This window comes from Gallinula chloropus (assembly GCF_964237585.1).
Source record: "Gallinula chloropus genome assembly, chromosome: 16".
NCBI classification, from domain to species: Eukaryota; Metazoa; Chordata; class Aves; order Gruiformes; family Rallidae; genus Gallinula; species Gallinula chloropus.
In genome coordinates, this window is record NC_140101.1 from 2,747,644 (window position 1) to 2,767,325 (window position 19,682).

The 19,682-nt window shown below is 40.3% G+C and overlaps 1 protein-coding gene across 2 annotated transcripts; it reads left to right on the forward strand.

The window, feature by feature from the left end:
• Nucleotides 1–426: 426 nt before the first annotated feature.
• Nucleotides 427–16,812, forward strand: YTHDF1 (YTH N6-methyladenosine RNA binding protein F1). Of its 2 annotated transcripts, none has more exons than XM_084271527.1 (5): nt 427–640; nt 1,035–1,059; nt 2,550–2,629; nt 7,695–9,296; nt 15,269–16,812. In XM_084271527.1, exons 1-4 carry the CDS (start codon nt 614–616, stop codon nt 9,273–9,275), a joined length of 1,713 nt encoding a protein of 570 aa, XP_084127653.1. In that variant the 5' UTR covers nt 427–613; the 3' UTR covers nt 9,276–9,296; nt 15,269–16,812. The 2 variants fall into 2 exon arrangements, with proteins under 2 accessions (XP_084127653.1, XP_084127654.1); XM_084271528.1 differs by having other exon boundaries at nt 7,695–9,221.
• Nucleotides 16,813–19,682: the final 2,870 nt, after the last annotated feature.

Genomic DNA, 19,682 nt, shown 5'->3' on the forward strand with positions numbered 1-19,682 from the left:
CACAGGCGAGCCCGCGTGACCGAGCCTACAGGGAAGGGACCCCGTGTACAGCGCGTCGGAGGCCGAGTGAGGAGAAGCGGGAAGCGAGGAAAGGGCCGCTGGGCAGGGAGAACGGGCCGCCTGCGCATGCGCAGCAGGCACGGCCGCGCTCTGCGCGCCTTCTCCCCTCCCCGCCTGCGCCTGGCTGTGTCTTCCCGGCGTGCTGCGCGCGCTCTCGGCGTTGACGTCACCGCAGCCCGGCGCCCGCCGCCATTGGAGTTGGAGGCTCTGGCTCCATCCCCTCGCTGCGGCCCGACGGTGGCGGGCAGGCCCGGGCGGTGCGGCCCGGGGGCATGTGAAGAGACGGGGCCGGCAGGGTGAGGCGAGGCGCGGGACCGGCGCCGGCCTATCGTCCCACCGTCCCCTGGGTCCCTTGAGGAGACGCCGAGCGGCGGCGCGCGCGCCAGCGGCCCCTTTCCCTCCCCCTCGGCCCCGGCCCCTTCCCCTCCCCGGCCGCCGCCTGAGGGGAGAGGAGCTGCCGCCACCTCTTCGCCAGGCCCCGGTGCTCCGCCGAGCGGCCCTGCCTTCCCTCCCGGCCCTCTCTGCTGAACCACGGCGGCCCTGTACATGAATTATGTCTGCCACAAGCGTTGACCCTCAGGTAAGTGGCGAAGCGCGGGGCCTGCCTCCTCCCCACCCGGGGGCGGGAGTGCTGGTGGTGGGGGGGGTTCCCCTTGCAGGCCGGTGCCTGCCTCTGGCCCGGGAGAGGCTTTTCTTCTCCCTCGCGGCATTGTAGGAGCGTAATCTTCCTCGTTAACTTCCCCCGTGGGCACAGCACGTTCCCGCTGCCTTTCGAGAGCCGTGGCCATTTCTGAGGCAGGCCGGTGCTGGATGATACGTGAGACATGCTCCTCAATCCGCGTTTCAACAAGCCCTGATATATTAGCCATCTGTACGAGTCGCCTATCAAAAGCGGTGACAATATAAGCGGTTTTCTCAAATTAACTCTTTTATTTTTTTTCCCTTTTAACTAATCGTGTGCTGTGGTTTCCCAGAGACCGAAAGGACAGGATAATAAAGGTGAGGATCGTGCCGAGATCTGATCGTTTAAATTGTTACTGTAACATATGGATCATGTAGGTACCTGTAGGTGAGCTCTTAGTCCCTGTGAATTGCTCTTAGTCCCTGTGAATACCATCTGGAACAAAGGAAGTTGTACTTTGCTTAAAAAAAATAAAATAACATAAACTGTTACTCATTCAATCTTGCTCACACATCCCACTTAATGCTACTGAGTTTGCAGTGGGAAGGACTACGTGTTAGTGCTGAACATAATAATGCTCTTCGCTTCCTTAAAATAAACGAGTTTTCCACATAAAGTCACTAGGATATGCTTGTTCAGTGTTTATTTTTGCATACTTTTGCATAGTTTCTTCCTGCTGTGTGACTAGAGTTGTGTTACTGGCCTGCGGTTGGCTGATATGTGTACTGGCTGTCATCTGTAAGCCTACAGGCTTCATTATCTAAGGAATTTTAAGTCAAAAATAGCTAACTACTGATGAGATAAGAATCTTGTGATAACTCCCATGCTTCACTTGAAATTAAACTTCATATCAAGTTAGTTAGAAAACACTTTGATTGCTGCTCCAATTGCTTGTAAGTGTGTAACTGTTTAGGTTTAGTAGCTTAACAATATTCAACTTTAAATGCTTTTTCATGTACCTTAGCCTACCTTAAAAATACAGCTACTTCTAGTTCCAGAAAGTTTTAAGGCTGTTTCATGTGTTTGTAAATACTTTTTTATCTCTCCCTGACAAACTTTGCAAAAGTATACTGGGAAATTCCCAAACTTGTTGCTAACACAGCACTAAGTAGGAGGCTTACATTTAGTTTACTTCAGCTGCTCTGTGAACTAATTGCTTTATTTACCTATCACATAATGTGTTTGACTTTTTGATTTCTTAAATTTAAAGCAACCAATAGAGATCCTTCAGTGTGACCTAATAGCAGCTTTGGTTTTGTGTGTCTTTCAGCAGTGGGCGTTGAACACAGATTAATTTGTTTAAGTAGGCCTTTGATAATGGCAGATATCTATTTTTTTGAGACTTAAGTTTTCCTGAAAACGTCAGGATATGAAGGCACTTAGCAGTCTTGATTCCATAATTAAATGTAACCTCATCTTGTTTTAGCCAACTTAAAGAAGCAGTGAATAATACATGCTGGGAGAACTGTGAATTAGTTTCTGAGGGTTCTAATTATAGACCAGAACAATAGATGCTGTTGCCCAAAATTCTTGTCAGTAATTATTATTATTATTATTTTGTTCAGAGGTAATTCACATGAGATGTCTGTTCACTCTTGACTGTATTTTTTTATTTATTTACTCAAATTTAGTATTTTAAGCAATAATATAAACTTTTTTTAGGAAACAATGTAATCTCTTGGGTTTTTTATAAGTCTTAATGCTGTGAATAAGAAAATGTGGCTTTATCAAAAGTAACTTAGGGTGGAACTCTTCAGTGAAATGCTACTAAGCAGTGTTATAATACGTTGCAACTTTTTTCTTCTAGTGCAAAATGGTTCATTACATCAGAAGGATACAGTTCATGACAACGATTTTGAACCTTACCTTTCTGGGCAGTCAAATCAGGTTAGTGTATTTTTAACTTAGGATTTTTTCTTAGCCGTGCTGTTGAAACTCAATTCATGGGATTGTGTTGAGGGAGCAAATTCCTTAAATAGAAATGGAAAAGTAAATGACTAGCATATTGTGTTACTTGGTAATACAACTAGCATTTGTGCTCACAAAGCTAATATTACTCTGCATATCCAGATGGCCACAAGTGAAAATGAAGGTAGTGCTCCAACTAGTGTCTGCTGATTGCTCCTCAAATTGCAGGTTGTTGATATGGTTGGACTGTGACAGACTGTTTGATCTTACAGGTCTTTGATAGATGATTGCATGTGGGAATGTGAAGGGTCTGCTTTTGGGCTCTCCTGATTTGTAGAATCCTAGAAATCAGTATAGTTGAAATTAAAATGTGTTCTTTTAAGAGTAAAGCACTGTAATACAAACTGTCAATATAACATAGTTCATGGTAATGTGAGTTAAATAGCATTATGATTGAAAGTGTCTTATAACTGGGTGGTTTCTGACTAATTCTTAGTTTCAAATCTTTGAAGTGAACAAAATGTGTAGAAACTGGAGATACAAAAAAGTTTTATTTCACAAATATAAAATACTATTTCAGAAAAAGAAAGATGCCTACCAGAGGTGCGTCATTATTTCTTGACAGAAAGGCTGAGTGTTATGTTTTAAAAGAAATTTTTTATTCAGCCTGAAGCTGATAGATGCCAGTGGTGATATCACTGAACTTGCTTGGAAAAGATTATTCTCATGCTAAAAAGAACAGCATATAATGTGCTGCTCTCTTTCCTTTGTGGAAGTTGTGATTGGATCTTGAATGTGAACACTGGAGCAAACAGTATCACTTTGTGGACTGTATACTGGTTATCTTCTAGGTGTATTAAACACTTCGTTATGCCAGTCAGATAGATGGAACTGTTTTGGATCATAGCAGCTTTTAGGAAGGGTGCAAATTTTAACATATTATGAATTTATTTGAGCTCATTTCCATCCTGGAAGCAGTTGAGACAGACCTCTGTGGAAGTCAGGACAAGTGTATATATGACAGCATAAATTGTTGTCTTCGCTTAGGAGCTAAGCTTTGTAGTCCTCTGCAGTGTAGATAGATGTGTTCTCTTATACACAGTTAAAGTGATGTAATGGGAAACGTTCCCTGTTTTCTGGAATTAGTGTGCAGGTATAAAAGTAGGAAACCTGTGGGGGAAAATGAGGTAAAACTTTCTTTTATCATGCAAAGTTACTTTTGAAATAAATTGAGGATTCCACCTTTAATTTTTTTTAAATCCTACTTCATTGCATTTTTATGTAATTTTTAGTTACTTAAAACCAATGTATGTTATAATTATAACATTGTATTACTTCATGTAGAAAAACTGTAGAACTATCTATCTAGATAGTTTAATTCCAGGAAATTTGTCTCTGCTGTCAACAAGTACAATTATTAGCTTTAAATGGAAAAATTGCTATGAGTTAGAATTTCCATAATTCTAATAAAGTTTCCTTACATAAAAGTGTAGCTCCATTGACCAATTTATTTATGCTGCAGTAAGAAATTGGCATGTTACAAGAAACAATTGTGTTGCTTGTCTTACAATTTTAAGTGGAAAGTGACAGTAGCATTAATTAGGACTGTGAGATTTGGTACTGAAGACAACCATGGTTCTGAACAAAGCCTTGTTATCTAGTTATTCAGTCAGATTTATTCAGCTCTTTAAAATTATTGTATAATATAAGCAACCCACTTAAATATTTTTCTAATTTAAGTGGGTTTAATTTCTTAATTAAAGCCCCAGCTGACACAACAATATTTGACATCAAAGATCAAATGTAGGTTGGTAATATGTGTCAATTTTTTTTCTCTTAAAAATACAAATGAGTATTTGAGGTGAGTGTTGAGCATGTTATATGATCGATTTAAGTCTGATTGGCTTCTATATTTCTGTAAAAAACTGCTCCTAAGTAGCAGTGCCACCTTTTCTTTCCATAAAGGTGCTAGTATCTATGTAGCAGTAGTTACAAATTTGAGCTGTGATATGTTTTTATTATAAAGCACACTAAAAGTACTTTTTAAGTGCAAAGGGAAGTGACATAAAGTATTCCTATACTAAGTTTAACTCCAAGCAGAAAAGTATCCCCCAAGTACTGTCATCCAAAACCAAGAGATTATTCATAAGTGACAGGGAATTACTAGCAAGCAGCATACTTTGTGGGGAAAGTAGGATTCCATTCCTAACTAACAGAATGGTTGGGGTTGTTTGGGGTTTTTTAATAAAAAATTTAAAAAAAGGAAATAATGGGAGGGTGTAGAAAGGTCAAGGATAAGTTTGTAGAAATAAATGTTCTGCTCTTGCCGTGAAGGACTTCTGTCAGGGTTTCTTTTACACACTCTGGCATGAAGCCAGTCAAAATAGATCGAATGTTTTGTAAGGATGTCTGCTGAAACTTTCCTTAATCCTGTAAGAATTCTTCTGGAGACTTTACAGGCTGTATGACTGAAGGTGACAGTCTCAGAATTGTCTAGAAACCTTTAGCAGAAATACCTTGTGACAAAAGGCTTATATTTTTTACTCTTAAATTCTAAATCTGTAGAATATATGAACATAAACAGCTCTTCAGCGATACTTAGGTCTCCCCACTTTGATCTGCATTTAATTTTATATCTCTCTCTTAATATTAACACTTTGAGATATAATAAATAGCAATCTCAAAGCCTTTCAGAAAAATGACATTTTCATATACTAAATATTGATTATTTTGGCTGGGGAGTCTGGCAACATTTAATGCATTTCCAAGGATCTTCTAGGAAGTTGTCCCTCTTGTTAATGATAACTTTTGCATGCAACTAAAGGCAGCGTGAATAGTGGGGAGGATTATTTCATTTGAATCAACAACACTGGATTTAGGCTGTTTAAATCTCAAAAGCAGTTGCAGTACTGTGTGTAAATCTTGAAGGCATTTTATGTTACCATTCTGTATATGGAAGGTAAGGATATTGAATTACAGTGCCTTCGAGGTGTCATGGAAGGGACTCATTTAAAAAAGAGCAGTAAAAATGCCTCTATTTATCAGCTGGGCATTATGCTTACGTTCAGCAATTTTTTTTTCCTTCATTCATGAATGAACTGAGAAATAACATGATTTTTTGAAAAATGACTGAAGCTCCAGTGCAGTTTTGCTCCGTTTACAGATTTATTTTTTCAAGTTTGAAAGAAATCTTAGTTCCTCTTCCTAAAATAATCTCTCTCCATGACTAAGGAATGGCTAGCTACTGTTTGACTCATTAACAGGAGATGTGACCTTCCCTCCCCCTCACTGTTAATTACAGCTAGAGTGTCAGTTTGGAATGTTTCCAATATGTTCAAGTTTACTTAAAGAGGAATAAACCTTATCTTAGAGTATTTGTTCTATTACATTGTTGAATGCGAGAAACACAGAATGCTTCAAAATCAGGTGCCAGCAGGAGATAGGAAGGAGAAGCTTTTCAGCTTGGTCTAAGAAGCAGTTGAAAAGGAGGAAAGGCTACAATTATTATTTTTTTGGGGGGGTCTGCTGGTTTATAACTCATCAGTCACTTATTTCTTAGAGTGGAAGAAAGACACACTTGGAAGGACAGCAGCAGGTTTTGCACACTTGAAACTTCAGTGCTTAGGGAGGAAGAGACTTCTGCAAAAGGCTCAATAGGGTCGTTTTCCAACAGTTTGGATGGCATATATCAGATGCCATATTTGTGTATCTTTGTCTCTAATGTACCAGTCACAGTAATTTCAGTTTTTTAGGTCTTTCTTGTAGCAAACTTGGCATGCTTCTTCACAAGTGATCTTACTGTGGTCTTGTCTATGTCAGAAGCAGCCTTTGAACACTTTACCACTTCTCGTGGTTTAGCCCTGGCTGGCAGCTGAGCACCACACAGACACTCGCTCGCTCCTCCCCCATGGGATGGAGAAGAGAATTGGGAGGTAAAACTTGTGGATTGGGATAAGGACAGGTTACTAGGACAGCAAAGGAAGAGGAAAATAACGGTGCTAGTAAAGGAACATACAGTGTAGGTGATACACAATGCAATTTGTTCACTACCTGGAACCTGATGCTCTGCCCATCCCTGAACTCCTCCTTGGCCAGCCACTTACTAATATACTGAGCATGACATCATATGGTATGGAATAACCTTTTCTGGCTAGTTTGTATCAACTGTCCTGGCTGTGTCCCCTCAGCTTCTTGTGAAAATTAACTCTGATCCCAGATGAAACCCAGGACATTATCTAGCCCTTATTCTATACCACTGACATCATGCCCAGATCCTACAGTTTCCAGTTAATCACCACCACTCTTCCTGTCTTTGATCCACTTACACACATGCACAGATACCATTCCCTTATCTCTGGGTCCTCTGAAATGTCCGTTAAGTTTATTTAGTCTGTGACTTTGGACTTCCATCTCTCATAAGTTTCACAGGGCAGGAGAGATGGTGTGTGCTATTGGATCGTTGCATGCTGCATCCGGAGCTCGCGACTGGTGTATCTGGCACAGTCCATGCCTGCGGTCTGTGGGTTGAAGATGTTGATTTTGAGGAAGTTGCTGAGTGCCGGTTGAAGTCAGTTCTAGCTCTGACATCACTGTACTTTGCTCAGTTTCTTCAGAATTCATCCTTCATTGGTTTGGGTGATTCTTACTGTAAAACCATTGATATGGCGTGTAGCGACTGTAATAGTGATGACATACTACAGCAGGGTTATATAGCAATTAACATACAGTTTAATTGATTGGCTGTTCTCATGAAAATCGAATTCCCTCAAGGTAGACATCAGACTTTCCCATCCTTCTGCATCACCCACCGAGTGTACCCAGGTCCTTGAGCATAAGCAATTTCATGGATGGGTTTGCCTTTGCCTGAAGTGGAGCTAATTCAGACTGATTTTTCTTGGAGTGTAAACTAAGATCTGTATTTATAAATTACCTTGTCTCTATTGTTTTTTTTCTATTTGGTGATGAACAGTGTTGTGCCTATTTATAAATGAGGGGTGGTTTGTTTTTTTTAATATCTGAAGTTACCTTTTTTTCCCTTTAACAGAACAGTAGCTATCCATCAATGACCGATCCGTATCTGTCCAGTTACTATCCACCATCTATTGGGTTCCCTTATTCTCTCAGTGAAGCACCGTGGTCTACAGGAGGAGATCCTCCTATCCCATATCTCACCACCTATGGACAGCTCAGTAATGGAGATCATCACTTTATGCATGATGCTGTTTTTGGACAGCCTGGAGGTCTGGGAAATAACATCTATCAACACCGGTTTAACTTTTTCCCTGAAAATCCTGCCTTCTCAGCTTGGGGAACAAGTGGATCCCAAGGACAGCAGACTCAAAGTTCAGCATATGGGAGCAGTTACAGCTACCCGCCTAGTTCACTGGGGGGTACCATTGTGGATGGACAAACAGGATTTCATAATGATACATTAAATAAAGCTCCTGGAATGAACAGTATTGAACAGGGAATGGTTGGACTTAAGATTGGTGGAGATGTTACAACTTCGGCAGTGAAAACAGTAGGTTCTGTTGTCAACAGTGCTGGGATGACAGGTGCCCTCTCTGGTAATGGTGGATCTAACGTTAACTTGCCAGTATCTAAACCAACTTCTTGGGCTGCTATAGCTAGCAAGCCTGCAAAACCACAGCCTAAAATGAAAACAAAAACTGGGCCTGTAATTGGAGGGGCGTTGCCTCCTCCACCTATAAAGCATAATATGGACATAGGTACTTGGGACAATAAGGGTCCTGTGGCAAAAGTTCCTGCCCCTCAACAGATACCTTCGCCTCAGTCTGTCCCACAGCCACAGCAACAGATTGTTCAGCCTGTTCCAACTCAGCCTCCTCCATTGACTCAGCCGCAGTATCAGACCCCTCAGCAGCCACCCCAGAATCGCTGGGTAGCTCCTCGCAACAGAAATGCAGCTTTTGGCCAAAGTGGAGGAACAAGCAATGACAGCAGCTCGGCTGGCAGTACCCAGCCTAACCCTGTTCCAAGTGGCGAGTCCCATCCTGTCCTTGAAAAACTGAAAGCTGCTCACAGCTATAACCCTAAGGATTTTGAATGGAACCTTAAAAATGGACGTGTGTTCATAATAAAGAGTTATTCTGAGGATGATATTCATCGTTCCATTAAGTATTCTATATGGTGTAGTACGGAACATGGCAACAAACGCCTGGACAGTGCTTTTCGGTCCATGAATAGCAAGGGTCCAGTCTACTTGCTATTCAGTGTCAATGGCAGTGGACACTTCTGTGGAGTAGCAGAGATGAAATCACCCGTGGACTATGGCACCAGTGCAGGTGTCTGGTCTCAGGACAAGTGGAAGGGGAAATTTGATGTCAAGTGGATCTTTGTGAAGGATGTGCCCAACAACCAGCTCCGACACATCAGGCTGGAGAACAATGACAACAAACCTGTTACAAACTCCCGTGATACACAGGAGGTGCCCTTAGAAAAAGCAAAACAAGTGCTTAAAATTATTGCTACTTACAAGCACACGACCTCCATCTTTGATGACTTTTCTCATTATGAAAAGCGCCAAGAAGAGGAGGAGGTGGTGCGGAAGGTAAACTTATTAAAAAATTATTTTATACACAGATATGGGGAAAATGAAATGTGAAGTCTGCTATGGTGGAAAAATGTAAGTAGGAATTCAAAATGTTTTTCATGCATTTCAACTTGATGGTTTAATGTGTGTTTAACAGCACAAAAAACAAACTTGGTTCTTATTTGTGACCATTTCATAGCCAGTGAGTTTCAAAGCAGAAAGCTAAACAGCAATGCAGGTAAAGGACATTGTGTCCAGTTTTCTGAAGTTTGGTTTATTTTTTTATCTTAAATGGTTAATAAACTAGAAAATAGTTCCAGAATTGCATTCTGCCAATGCTTGCCACTTAAGCTTTTTGCTTTATAAATATGGGGTGTTTTAACACTGACTGGAATTGGGCTATACTTGTGTTGGCATTTGAAACTTGTACGTCACCTTTCAGGGCCAGAAGCCTGCTCTTGTTTGTGCAGTTGATCTTTCTGGAAAACAGTTGCTTAAAATTGCTGGAATAGTGCTAGAAAATTGTGTTTCCGCTTCTGAAGTCACCATGTACCAATATTTGGGTAAATAAAGGTTTTCAGTTCCCAGGTCTAGTCTGTCTACTAATTCTTGAAAAGAAGCTTTGAGTGATGAGGTAGTAGAAGAACTTTGGGTGGTAACTGGGAAAATGTAGTAAAAACTTGTATATGCTTTCACAGCACTAAGTCTACTGCAGGAGACCTCTGTCCCTACCCAACTCATGATCTCAGTTTCAAGGGTGCCATTCAGTAATTAGGCATTCTAGATGTAATGGACTGACAAAATAATAGGTGTTGGGATGGGTAGTAACTAGCTAAGTAACACTTAATGTTGCTTGATATTGATAGTGTTTCATAGGCTTTTTTTTTATGTCTAGCATTTCAAATAAAGCATTTATTTGACAGGCTAGTTTAGTGCAGCTGAATGTTTTTAAAGCAAAGACTTCATGTGTGTTCTTGGAGCTTAAATTGGCCATTTTAGAGGGGGTTGAAGTGCCAATAAAACTGCTTTCAACTGTCTTCATAGATTGTATCCTTAAAATTATGAGAGAAGAGGACATCACTCTCTTTTAGCTCAACTTTTCCTACCTGTCAGATACAATGTTCAAAGCATACCTCAACACAGCAGGGATGAAAGCTTAAGGTTTTTAAGTTTTTCTTGTGTACTCCTGTTGGGTTCCACAAGCTAAAACCTAAAAGCCTTTACTTCATTCCTTCACTAGACAATTAGCAACTCAGTATTTAATACAATCTGTGTCTTGGAGAGGTGTTCCCTCATTTAGGAGAGAGTTTTGAGTAACTCAGAAGGCCTGTGTCCCTTTTGCAGTGTTGGGGGGGTGTGAGTGTTTGATATATTTCTTTTTAATGCTGAGTTTTGCTGTGGTTTTCTGCCAAGTCTGGAGTGGGGGAATAATGTGTGTGTTTGAGGAGTGAGACTGTTGGGAAAGGGATAGATCTAATATTGATCAGTGAACTTAGTGGCCTGAGGAAGACCCAGGTGTCTGCATACTGACCTTCCTTTGTAGTGGCTCAGGGAGCTGATGTTAGCTATTGGGCCAATCCTGTTTTTTAGGTTGTTTTCATATACACAGCTGATTCCCACTTTGAGTTCAAGGGCTGACAGAATATTCTTACCCAGGTCACTGCTTTATAACAGGACCAGTTTTTCCAAATAACACACTTTTTCTGCCTCATTTATAATAGAGGCTCTGGCTTGTATGACACATTTAGCAAATAAACTCCGAAGTCTCATTAACATTTCTTATATTCCTCCAAATAGCTTAGAAAATAGGACAATATAGAGACAGTTGAAGTACACTGAGGAGGGTAACAGTGCTAGTGAGGTAAAGCAGATCAATATGGAATGAAAAATACCCTGCCTGTCTGGTGGCATTCTATAAAACTGTTATCTGGAAAGTTAGCATTTTCTCCCACATTGACTAAAAGAAGTTTAAAAGTCCTACTGATGGGTGACTAGAAGAGCTGCTTTGCAGGATATCTACACAGTTAAACTTCCTGTTAAGAAGTTTGTCCTATTAAAGTTGAAGCCTTTCTGTTAATGCAAAGTAAACCTTCTTATGACCTAAGTTTTGAAGAATCTTGCTGCCAGTTAAGGAATCTTTTGAACTAATTGACATTTTCAGGTGGTTGTATATGTGCCATCTCAGTTGTTTTTCAAGTGCCTGCGGTTTTGATTCATGATACACATTCTGTTTAGCAGGAAAATTGCTTACTAATATTTTGTGCTTGTGTTTCACCGCTGTTGTGACCACAAAGGGCTAGAATTCTTAAAAATTTACACATGGAGGTCTCAAACACTTTAATTTATAAATAAATACTTAGTAGGGAAGAATAACTTAATGTAATCTGTACAGTAGAAGCCACCAGCATTTCAGTTGTTCTCTTTAGATGGTTATAGTATGTTGCTCACTAGTATTTCCATAACTGATGTGTGGAGTGTAAGCTCCAGTGAGTGCACTGAGTTTATCTGATCTAGGAACGTCTGTGTTAACACCAACTCATCAGATGAGGATTAGGCAGGTGTATTGCTGCATGAAATTCACTGAAGTGCCAGAGACTCATCAGCATTACCAGCATTGCTTAAGGACTGCACTGTCATCTAGAACGGAGGGAAGATTTGTTCACCCTGGGATGTTAGTCCAGCTTTTGATTTGCCATAGTAATAAACTATTTAAGCCCAGTTAGGTGACCCAGAACCTGGGATCTGAGTAGTAAAAGGATATTGGTGTCTGGAATGAAATAGCAAAAAATGAATGGTGTGCAATATCTTCTGACCCTCCCAGCTTCTGTCAGTCAGTTTCCAGGGCCACCACAGTGTCCACAAAGAAAGCAACTTCTGTGATCAAAGCTCCTGCTCTCAAAACATAAGTAAGTTGTAACGTGTATGAGAGTGCTTCTTTATTTAAAGAAGATACAGTATAATGTGGAATTATTATTTATAATTAATTTTATTATATTCACATTTCCTAGAAACATGCTTGCAGAGTCTTAACAAAGTTGTCTTCCAAAGTTAAAAAAAAACCCAACTTATAAATAAAATAAACTTGTTGAAGATTTTGGTCCTTTTATTTGCATCTCGTGGTAGGACAGATGGGTTGATCTGCTGTCAGCAGCTCATCTTCAGTAACTCTGTATTTAACTTGGTGGTTGTAGTTAGTGGACTGGACCACAGTGCTGTCATCTGTGATCTGTCCCTAAGGCACTCAGCTGTCCAAGGTATTGTGCTGGAATTGCTGAATAGCCTTCTCTCAGAAAGCTGGTGAATCGCCAAGCTTCCAACTCCTCTTTGGATGATTAGATATTGTTAAGTGTTAGCTAGTGCACGTTGGCACTTCAGAGTAGTCTTTACGAGCACTGTGTATTTCCTTTCAGTATGCTTTCTGTGAACACATTCACTGACACAGAATTCTTAAGGATGGAATATTGTCTTTCCTCCAAAATTGTAATTAAAAACCATTTCTATTTTAGGATTAATACCAATTGTATTTCCTGATATCAAGATAATGATTATATTTTCACATCATAAGATGAATACTTTCATTCCAGTGACCTTGAATAAAGTTCAGTAGGAACGTTGACAGCTACTTCAGACTGAGGTCAAGGGAACAGAAGTTTGTCAGGGATGAGTGTCTCCAAAATGGAATCTTCTGCAGGTTTTGGGGAAAAACAGCTTTTCCTGGGTCTGAAGACCATACCTATTAATGTCATGAAGGAGAAATATGCAACAGGAGCTCCCATGGGAGATATTGGAGTGTTCCCCTGGAGAAGAGAAAAATGCTCTGGATGGATCTTCAGAAGCAAAAGGAGCAAAGCTTTGTTAGTGGCTTACAAAACTGTTTGTGCTTGCAGTAGTGCTAAGTAGCAGTAAGGAAGAGAATTTGAGAGAGCTTCTAAAAAGCAGCCATGCTCAAAAGCACAAAGAATTGTTGCATCAGTTTCCTCCCTGTCAGTTTATCTGATTTCAGATACTTTTTAAAAGGAAGACTCAGATTAGCCCCCCGAGAAAGAAAGGCGGCAGCAAGGTAGGAGGAACTGCTTAAACAACTTGCTCAATAAATAGTGCTTTTTACTGAATTACAAAGCCTGAGCTGGGTCTCTGAATGCCAGGAACATAATTTCTCAGTACCAGGTAGAATTCTCAGGTGCTAGCCTGTCTTCTCTTTTGTGGGACTAGTCCATGGGAATGAAGGACTGACTTCAAAGGAAAGGGGTATTCTGAGGGTCAGAAGACTAAAAATTCATTATGTGTCAGTGAGAAAGAATGGGCTGGTGAGGATGGTAGGGCAGTAAAACAGAGAAAAGGGGTTTTGCCACCTTAGAATTGGAAGTAGGATGGAAAAACTTCTTGTATGGAAGCCTGAAAATGGCATTGGTACAATTGAATTTTAGACTTTTTTCTAACCACCTTTTGTTTGAAATGTCGGGCAGATGTAGGTTTCATTGACAGTTCATCATAAAATCAGTTGGTAGCAGCTAGGAGGAGTATAGACTTTTACAACAAATTATACTGATTAATACAGTCTGTTTTGTTGATTTGATAAAAAAATTTGCCTCCACTTCTGTCTTAAATCATAAATTAAGAATTTATACTAGATTTTCTTTATTTCATTTTATTATGGAAATTGGAATATTCATATTATTCTGCCTGGAGGCAGAAATGAATTTATTGCATTTTTAAAACAAACTTCTGATTTAATGCTGTGACCAGCTGAAGCAAGAGATACAGCCTGTTAATTTGGTATATTTGCAAGTAAGCCTTACATCACAACAGAAACAATTCTAAGATTAATTTCATACTGAAAGATTTCCCAAAACAAAACCTGAAGGATTTACTTTAGGACTTGACTGTTGTTTATGCTTAGGCTATTTCACAATTGTCATGCCTTGAAATAGGATTTGGTGCCGTATTGATGCATTCAAGTACAGTGCACAACGTAGAGACTCTGCATGATGGATTTCCACTCCACAGTCTGTTTAAACACCTTTGGGGTGAAGTGGAAACAGGCTGAACCCTTTCTACTCAGCCTGCATGGTGTCCTGGCTGGAAAAGGGCCCTGGCCTGAAGATACATTAGTGTATTCTATTCAACTTGTCTTGCTGTCTTCTGCAAAGTACAGGGCTCCTGAAACAGCTGTTGAAAAGTTCCCTCTCTCTTGTTGTTGCATTGCTCAAACTTGCTGGTTGAAGTCCTCTGCTCTCACTCAAAGCAGAGACATGACTACTTACTGCTGGGAGAGCATGGGTTAGATGAATTTGGGGCAGTGGAGAGATCCCTGTAGGTATTCCTTAGATTACCTTTATCTGTTTTTAGTATTTATGATTAGCAGAAATGTTTGAGAGTTCCTTTAAAGAGCCTACAGCTCCTGTACTCTGGAACCCTCTTCAAATTCTGGGGTTGTTCAGTCTAGCTGTGCTGGTTTTTATCAGACCATGGGAAGGCTCATAACTTTTCTTCCACCTGATACCATCATTTGGGGTTTTTTTCTGCTGATTTTAGCATTTCACAGTGCTTCTTGGAACAGTTGAGCAGATAGGAAGAATTAAGAACAATTTCTAGAAAGCTGACATCTCTGCTGTTACTGAATGTGACTAAACTCTGGAGTCATTTGAGTGCTTCAAAATGATGCTGGTTCTGTGGAGTTCTCTGATCTACCATCTCCTTTCTGCTCGTGCATTGGTTGTGCTACCTTGATAGCTAAAATAATTCAGAGAGGAGAATACTGCAGGTGCTGTTGCTGCTTAGGAATGCTGCTATCCCACACCTGCCTTACTGTGGCCTTCACCCAGCGTCAGTTTGAAGTGACTGTAGGTATTCATTCAGCTGTTCCACTGTGCTTACTATTGCACCAGGTCCTCAGGTGCAATGTCAGGTGTATACAATATATATTTATGAAATGCAGAGCATCAGTGTTTAACAAAGCTTCTAATTGCGTGGGGTTTCATTAGTGCTGTTATACAACTAAAAAGCTTTTTGCTTGTCCATCTGGCTAAAATCTCTCTTAACTTTGAACTTTTTTCTCTTTGCAGGAACGTCAGAACCGCAACAAACAATAAGAATAAGAATAAACATATACAGTTTGATATATATACTAGAACTGGTATTAAATTCGACTATGAGAAACAAAATTTAAGTATACTGGTGCTGTATCCTGGCATCAGGACAAACTAAAGCTTTCAGCTCCAATATATCTTCTCGTGCAGGGGAAATTAAGTTGTCGCATCTTTAAGTACATTGTAGTTTATTTTTGCCCAGGTGGATCTGCATTGATTTGTACCTTTTTTTTTCTATGTAAAATTCTGTAGAAATCATTAATAAAGGTGTGTCTGGGTTTTTTTTTCCTTTTTTAAGTTGGTAAACAGTTATATTAACCTAATGTGGACCTATACATGAGCATACTAAAGTGTCAGTGCTTCCCAAAGACCTTATTTTGGCACAAATTATGTTCCTAGCCAGATAATAGAGTTTATGGAGAATACATGACAAAACTTCCTTTATCCTCCTCCCAATCCCTTATTTCTTTATGGCAGAAGTAACAAACCATGCATTGATTTTTCTCATTTAAAAAAACCCACCTTATTAAGATACTGCACTTCAGAATTTCAAAATGAAAAAGCTAAATTCCTGACGGGTCTGTGCAGCTGCTAAAGCCTCTTTATTTATCTGTACAATTACACTTTTAAAATTGCTAATGCGCCATGTTGGGGTTTTTGGGGTTATTTTTTTTCCTGTCTAGTAGAAAAAAAAAATCAAAATTGTCAGTGAAATTGTTTCTCTGGAAAATATTTCCCTTTCACCTTCTGTTAACCAGTGCTTCAGTGTGCATTTGTTATACCATATCCTGCTGAGAGCAAGCAAGGTGCTTTCTCTCAGCCATGATTCTGCTTTACGGTTTATTTTTTGTAGCTTAATTAAATAATAATGTGATGCTATCGACATTGCAGGGGGGTTTGGACGACGTGTTGAAACCTGTTTCAGCTTTCAGGTGTTATTAGTTAATTGCAGATCATTTTTAATCTTTCCCTTCGTTACTCCCTCCCTTTCCCCCCAAATCCTAATGCCATTTAAAGTTTTTATACCAATAATGCTGAGCTTTAACGTAGGAACTAATAGTACGGATAATATGATGGATTATGCCTCAGATGTTTAAAATTGACAGTGTGTATGTCTAATTTTTTTTTCTGTTCAATGAGTAAAAAAACCTGTTTTAAGAAACTGAATTTGCTGTCATGTTTTTGTGGAGTGAGGGGACTGTCGGAGAACCTGTCACCAACTGGAGTTCCAATTAAGCATGGAAATGGTGCTCATGTCCGCTGCTCTAGCACACTGAATCTGCACGTGTTTATTGTAGAGGATCTTTTACTATATTAGAAAGCAAGTATCTTCTGAATACTATTTACTCCAAAAGGACCTCCAATTTAAATAAAGTTTAATCTGTATCATTTAGACTTGTATTTAGAACGTATAACTCTGTCTCTGGACTGTTACTGCCTGTAAGGGGTAATGGACAGCATCAGATTAACTTTTTCCTCTAGGAGAATACAAGCCTTAATAAACAATACATATTTAGCAACTTTGATGTCATTTTCATTTTTTTTTCCATACTTCCAGTTGTCTTCCTGTGTTATGGTCACCCTTTATGCTGACTTGTGAAGTAAGTCCAATGTGAGAAGTGTTTTGATTGAGTAACTTTGCTATCAGTGCACTAGATCATGGATTCTGCAGAGGGCATTTAAGCTGCTTTGGCTGTTACTCTTTCTCAGAGGAAATAATGCATGTACAGTAGCTGTCGTGTATTTTCCTTTCTTCTTGTATGGTAGAGAAGCTGCAGAAAGGATTGGAGGTTGCTCTGTAACCCTCTGAAGGGTGTATCTCAGGCATGGGCCATCACGATGAGAACTTTCCCCATAAACAGCAGGCTCTGAACAGTTTCTTCTACAGCAGTTGGCAGTATTTTCCAGCTCTAACTTTAGTAAATTCACTTGCTATCTTTTTCTTTAACTGACTCTTTTTGAAGCAAAACTTCATATAATAAACATGTTGCCATCTAATAAAAGCACGTGCTGTTAGTTGTTATGTCAGAACATTTGCAACTGGTGACTGCAGAGCTGAAAAGAATTCAGCTTAATCTGGGCCCTGAAAAGTGAGTTACACCACTTTCATGCCTTTCTTTAGAGCTGGAAAAAAAATATGGTTTTGCTGTGATAAAGCTATAGACTTCAGGTAAATACTATCTTGTAATGAACCAAACACCTGGGGAGGGGGAACCCCCAAAAACCCCAACAAACCAGCAAGAAATTGCAAGCCTTTAGCTAAACTGGTTGGGCTGTGGTGTTCAGAAAAGTGATGCTGTGTTTCTACTGCTGTCTGGCTTTGTGGGTAGCAGGAAGACATCCTAATGGCTTCAGCATGCAGAGGTTTCTTACAGGTGCTGCAGTGCTGTGCCTGGGCTGGACAGCACTGGGTTAAGCAGGAGAAAATTTAGCAGGGTAAACCAGTCGCTTTGGTTATGAACGTGTTCAGTGCTAAGGGGAGGGGGGTGCTGGCAGCTTGTGGTTCTGGTTTTCAATCCACTGGTGTTTCAGTTGAAGGAGGCACCTCACCTTTTCTTTCATGATGTTCAAATGACACTGAGAGAGTAAAAAGTCTTTATCTTTTGTAGAGTACCTTCATGTCATAGGTGTTACTTACTCTTTACTTAATCCAAGCCACAGATCTACACACCTGAGGGCTTTTGGAATTTGGGCTTAAATTCACTCCTTAAATGAGCCTTTTTTGTTCAATGCTCTTAGATTGTATTGGGCAGTATCCCTGCTGCCTTCCACTCTTCAGCCAAATGGAGCTGGGTGGTACTGCAACACTGCTCACAGAGATGAGGGGAATTATTTCTCTGGTTGGATTGCTGGTCAGTGATGGTGGCACACTGTACTGTGCTGGAGCTGGGAAAGGTACATTGTTAGAGGGGAAAAACCCGTGTTTGTTTGCAGGTGGTCACCTCAAAAGGACAGAATGCTTAAGATTGTCACTGTGAAGGATGGTTTTAAGTGACTTGAACTTGTAGAGAAAATGATTCAGTTAAATTCCATTGAGATGGAAGGACAGAAACAGACAAAAATAAATTTATGTTCAAAATTACTGCTCTGCCATAACACAGCATGCTCATAAATAAAGGCCAGACTTCGGTTTTTTACCATATTCGTTCTTGGGAGGTGGAAATAGGGAATGTAAGATTTTAAATCCTAATTATTTTCTTTCCTTTTGCTCTTTAAAGGACTGTTGATACTAAATATGTGTGTGTTTCTTCACAAAATACCTGATTTTTGTTTGGAGAATTTAATATTTATGAATTTGGTCAAAAATAATTACCTCTCAGGGAAAACAAAAAGTTAGTCTTAGACTCACAGCAGGGCACTAGAGAGCATGGATGAGTGGTGACAGCATGTGTCTTGGTCCTTCCTGTTCAATACTAAGTGATTTGTCCAGGGAAGATGGAAATTCCAGTGGCCATTGACCTGTTGGCAAGCAAAATAGCTGTTCCTGCCCTTTCCTTACACACCTGTGGAGGAAAAGGAGTTGAGGGGAGCGAGTGAGGCTTGGTTAAAGCAGCAGACAAGTGCAGAAGGGAAGCACAACGAGTATCTAAGGAGGAAAAGTGTGTTTTGATCTAACGCTGCTTTTCCTGGTCTCCCAGGTACTTTGAATTCTCTCTGTTGAACAAGCTATTTCACTTTCACTGGCTTTTTCTGACAGCAGTGCTCAGCATCTGCTCCTTTAGGAGAAAGCTGGTCAGTGTTGTGGGGAGAGTACAGGTTTTTCCTTGGCATTTGAGATGCTGCCCAAGGACAATGTGAGTGTAACTGGGGCTTGTTCAACCACCCCGGCTGTAGCCCACCTTGTCTACAGCTCCTTTGATAAAGAACAGCTCTGGCTGGGCTTATTTTTAGAAGTGAGAGAGTTGAGTCAAAACATTGAAATGACTTAATTGGGGTGTGACTTGGCTGAGGGAGGTTTTGGATTTCATGAGTAACGTGAAATACAGCGTGATGGGCTGTTTCACAGCTGACATCATCCTCATAGTGCTCCTTCCAATCAGTGTATATTGGGATTCTGACCCAGCCTTGGGGTGAAGGGCATTGTCTGGGGTTGGGATGTGCCTGGTCCCACAGCTTTCCCTGTCTTGAGAAAACCTCTTTTGAAAAAGAAAAAAACCCTGTAAAATTGGCTTGCATATTGTGTATGTAATGATGTATTGCATATGCAATGTGATGACAGTCTGTAATGTTTTCCCTTGCCTAGCAAGGGGATGAGCAGGGCAGGGCTTTAGGACTCACAGGAACAGCTTTTGTTCCCTGTTATAATGCTGGATTAATTTCCTTATTTTATGTAGGATCGTAATTTCAGGGCACCTTTGTATTCCTTTGGGAAATGCTACATAAAAGAGTG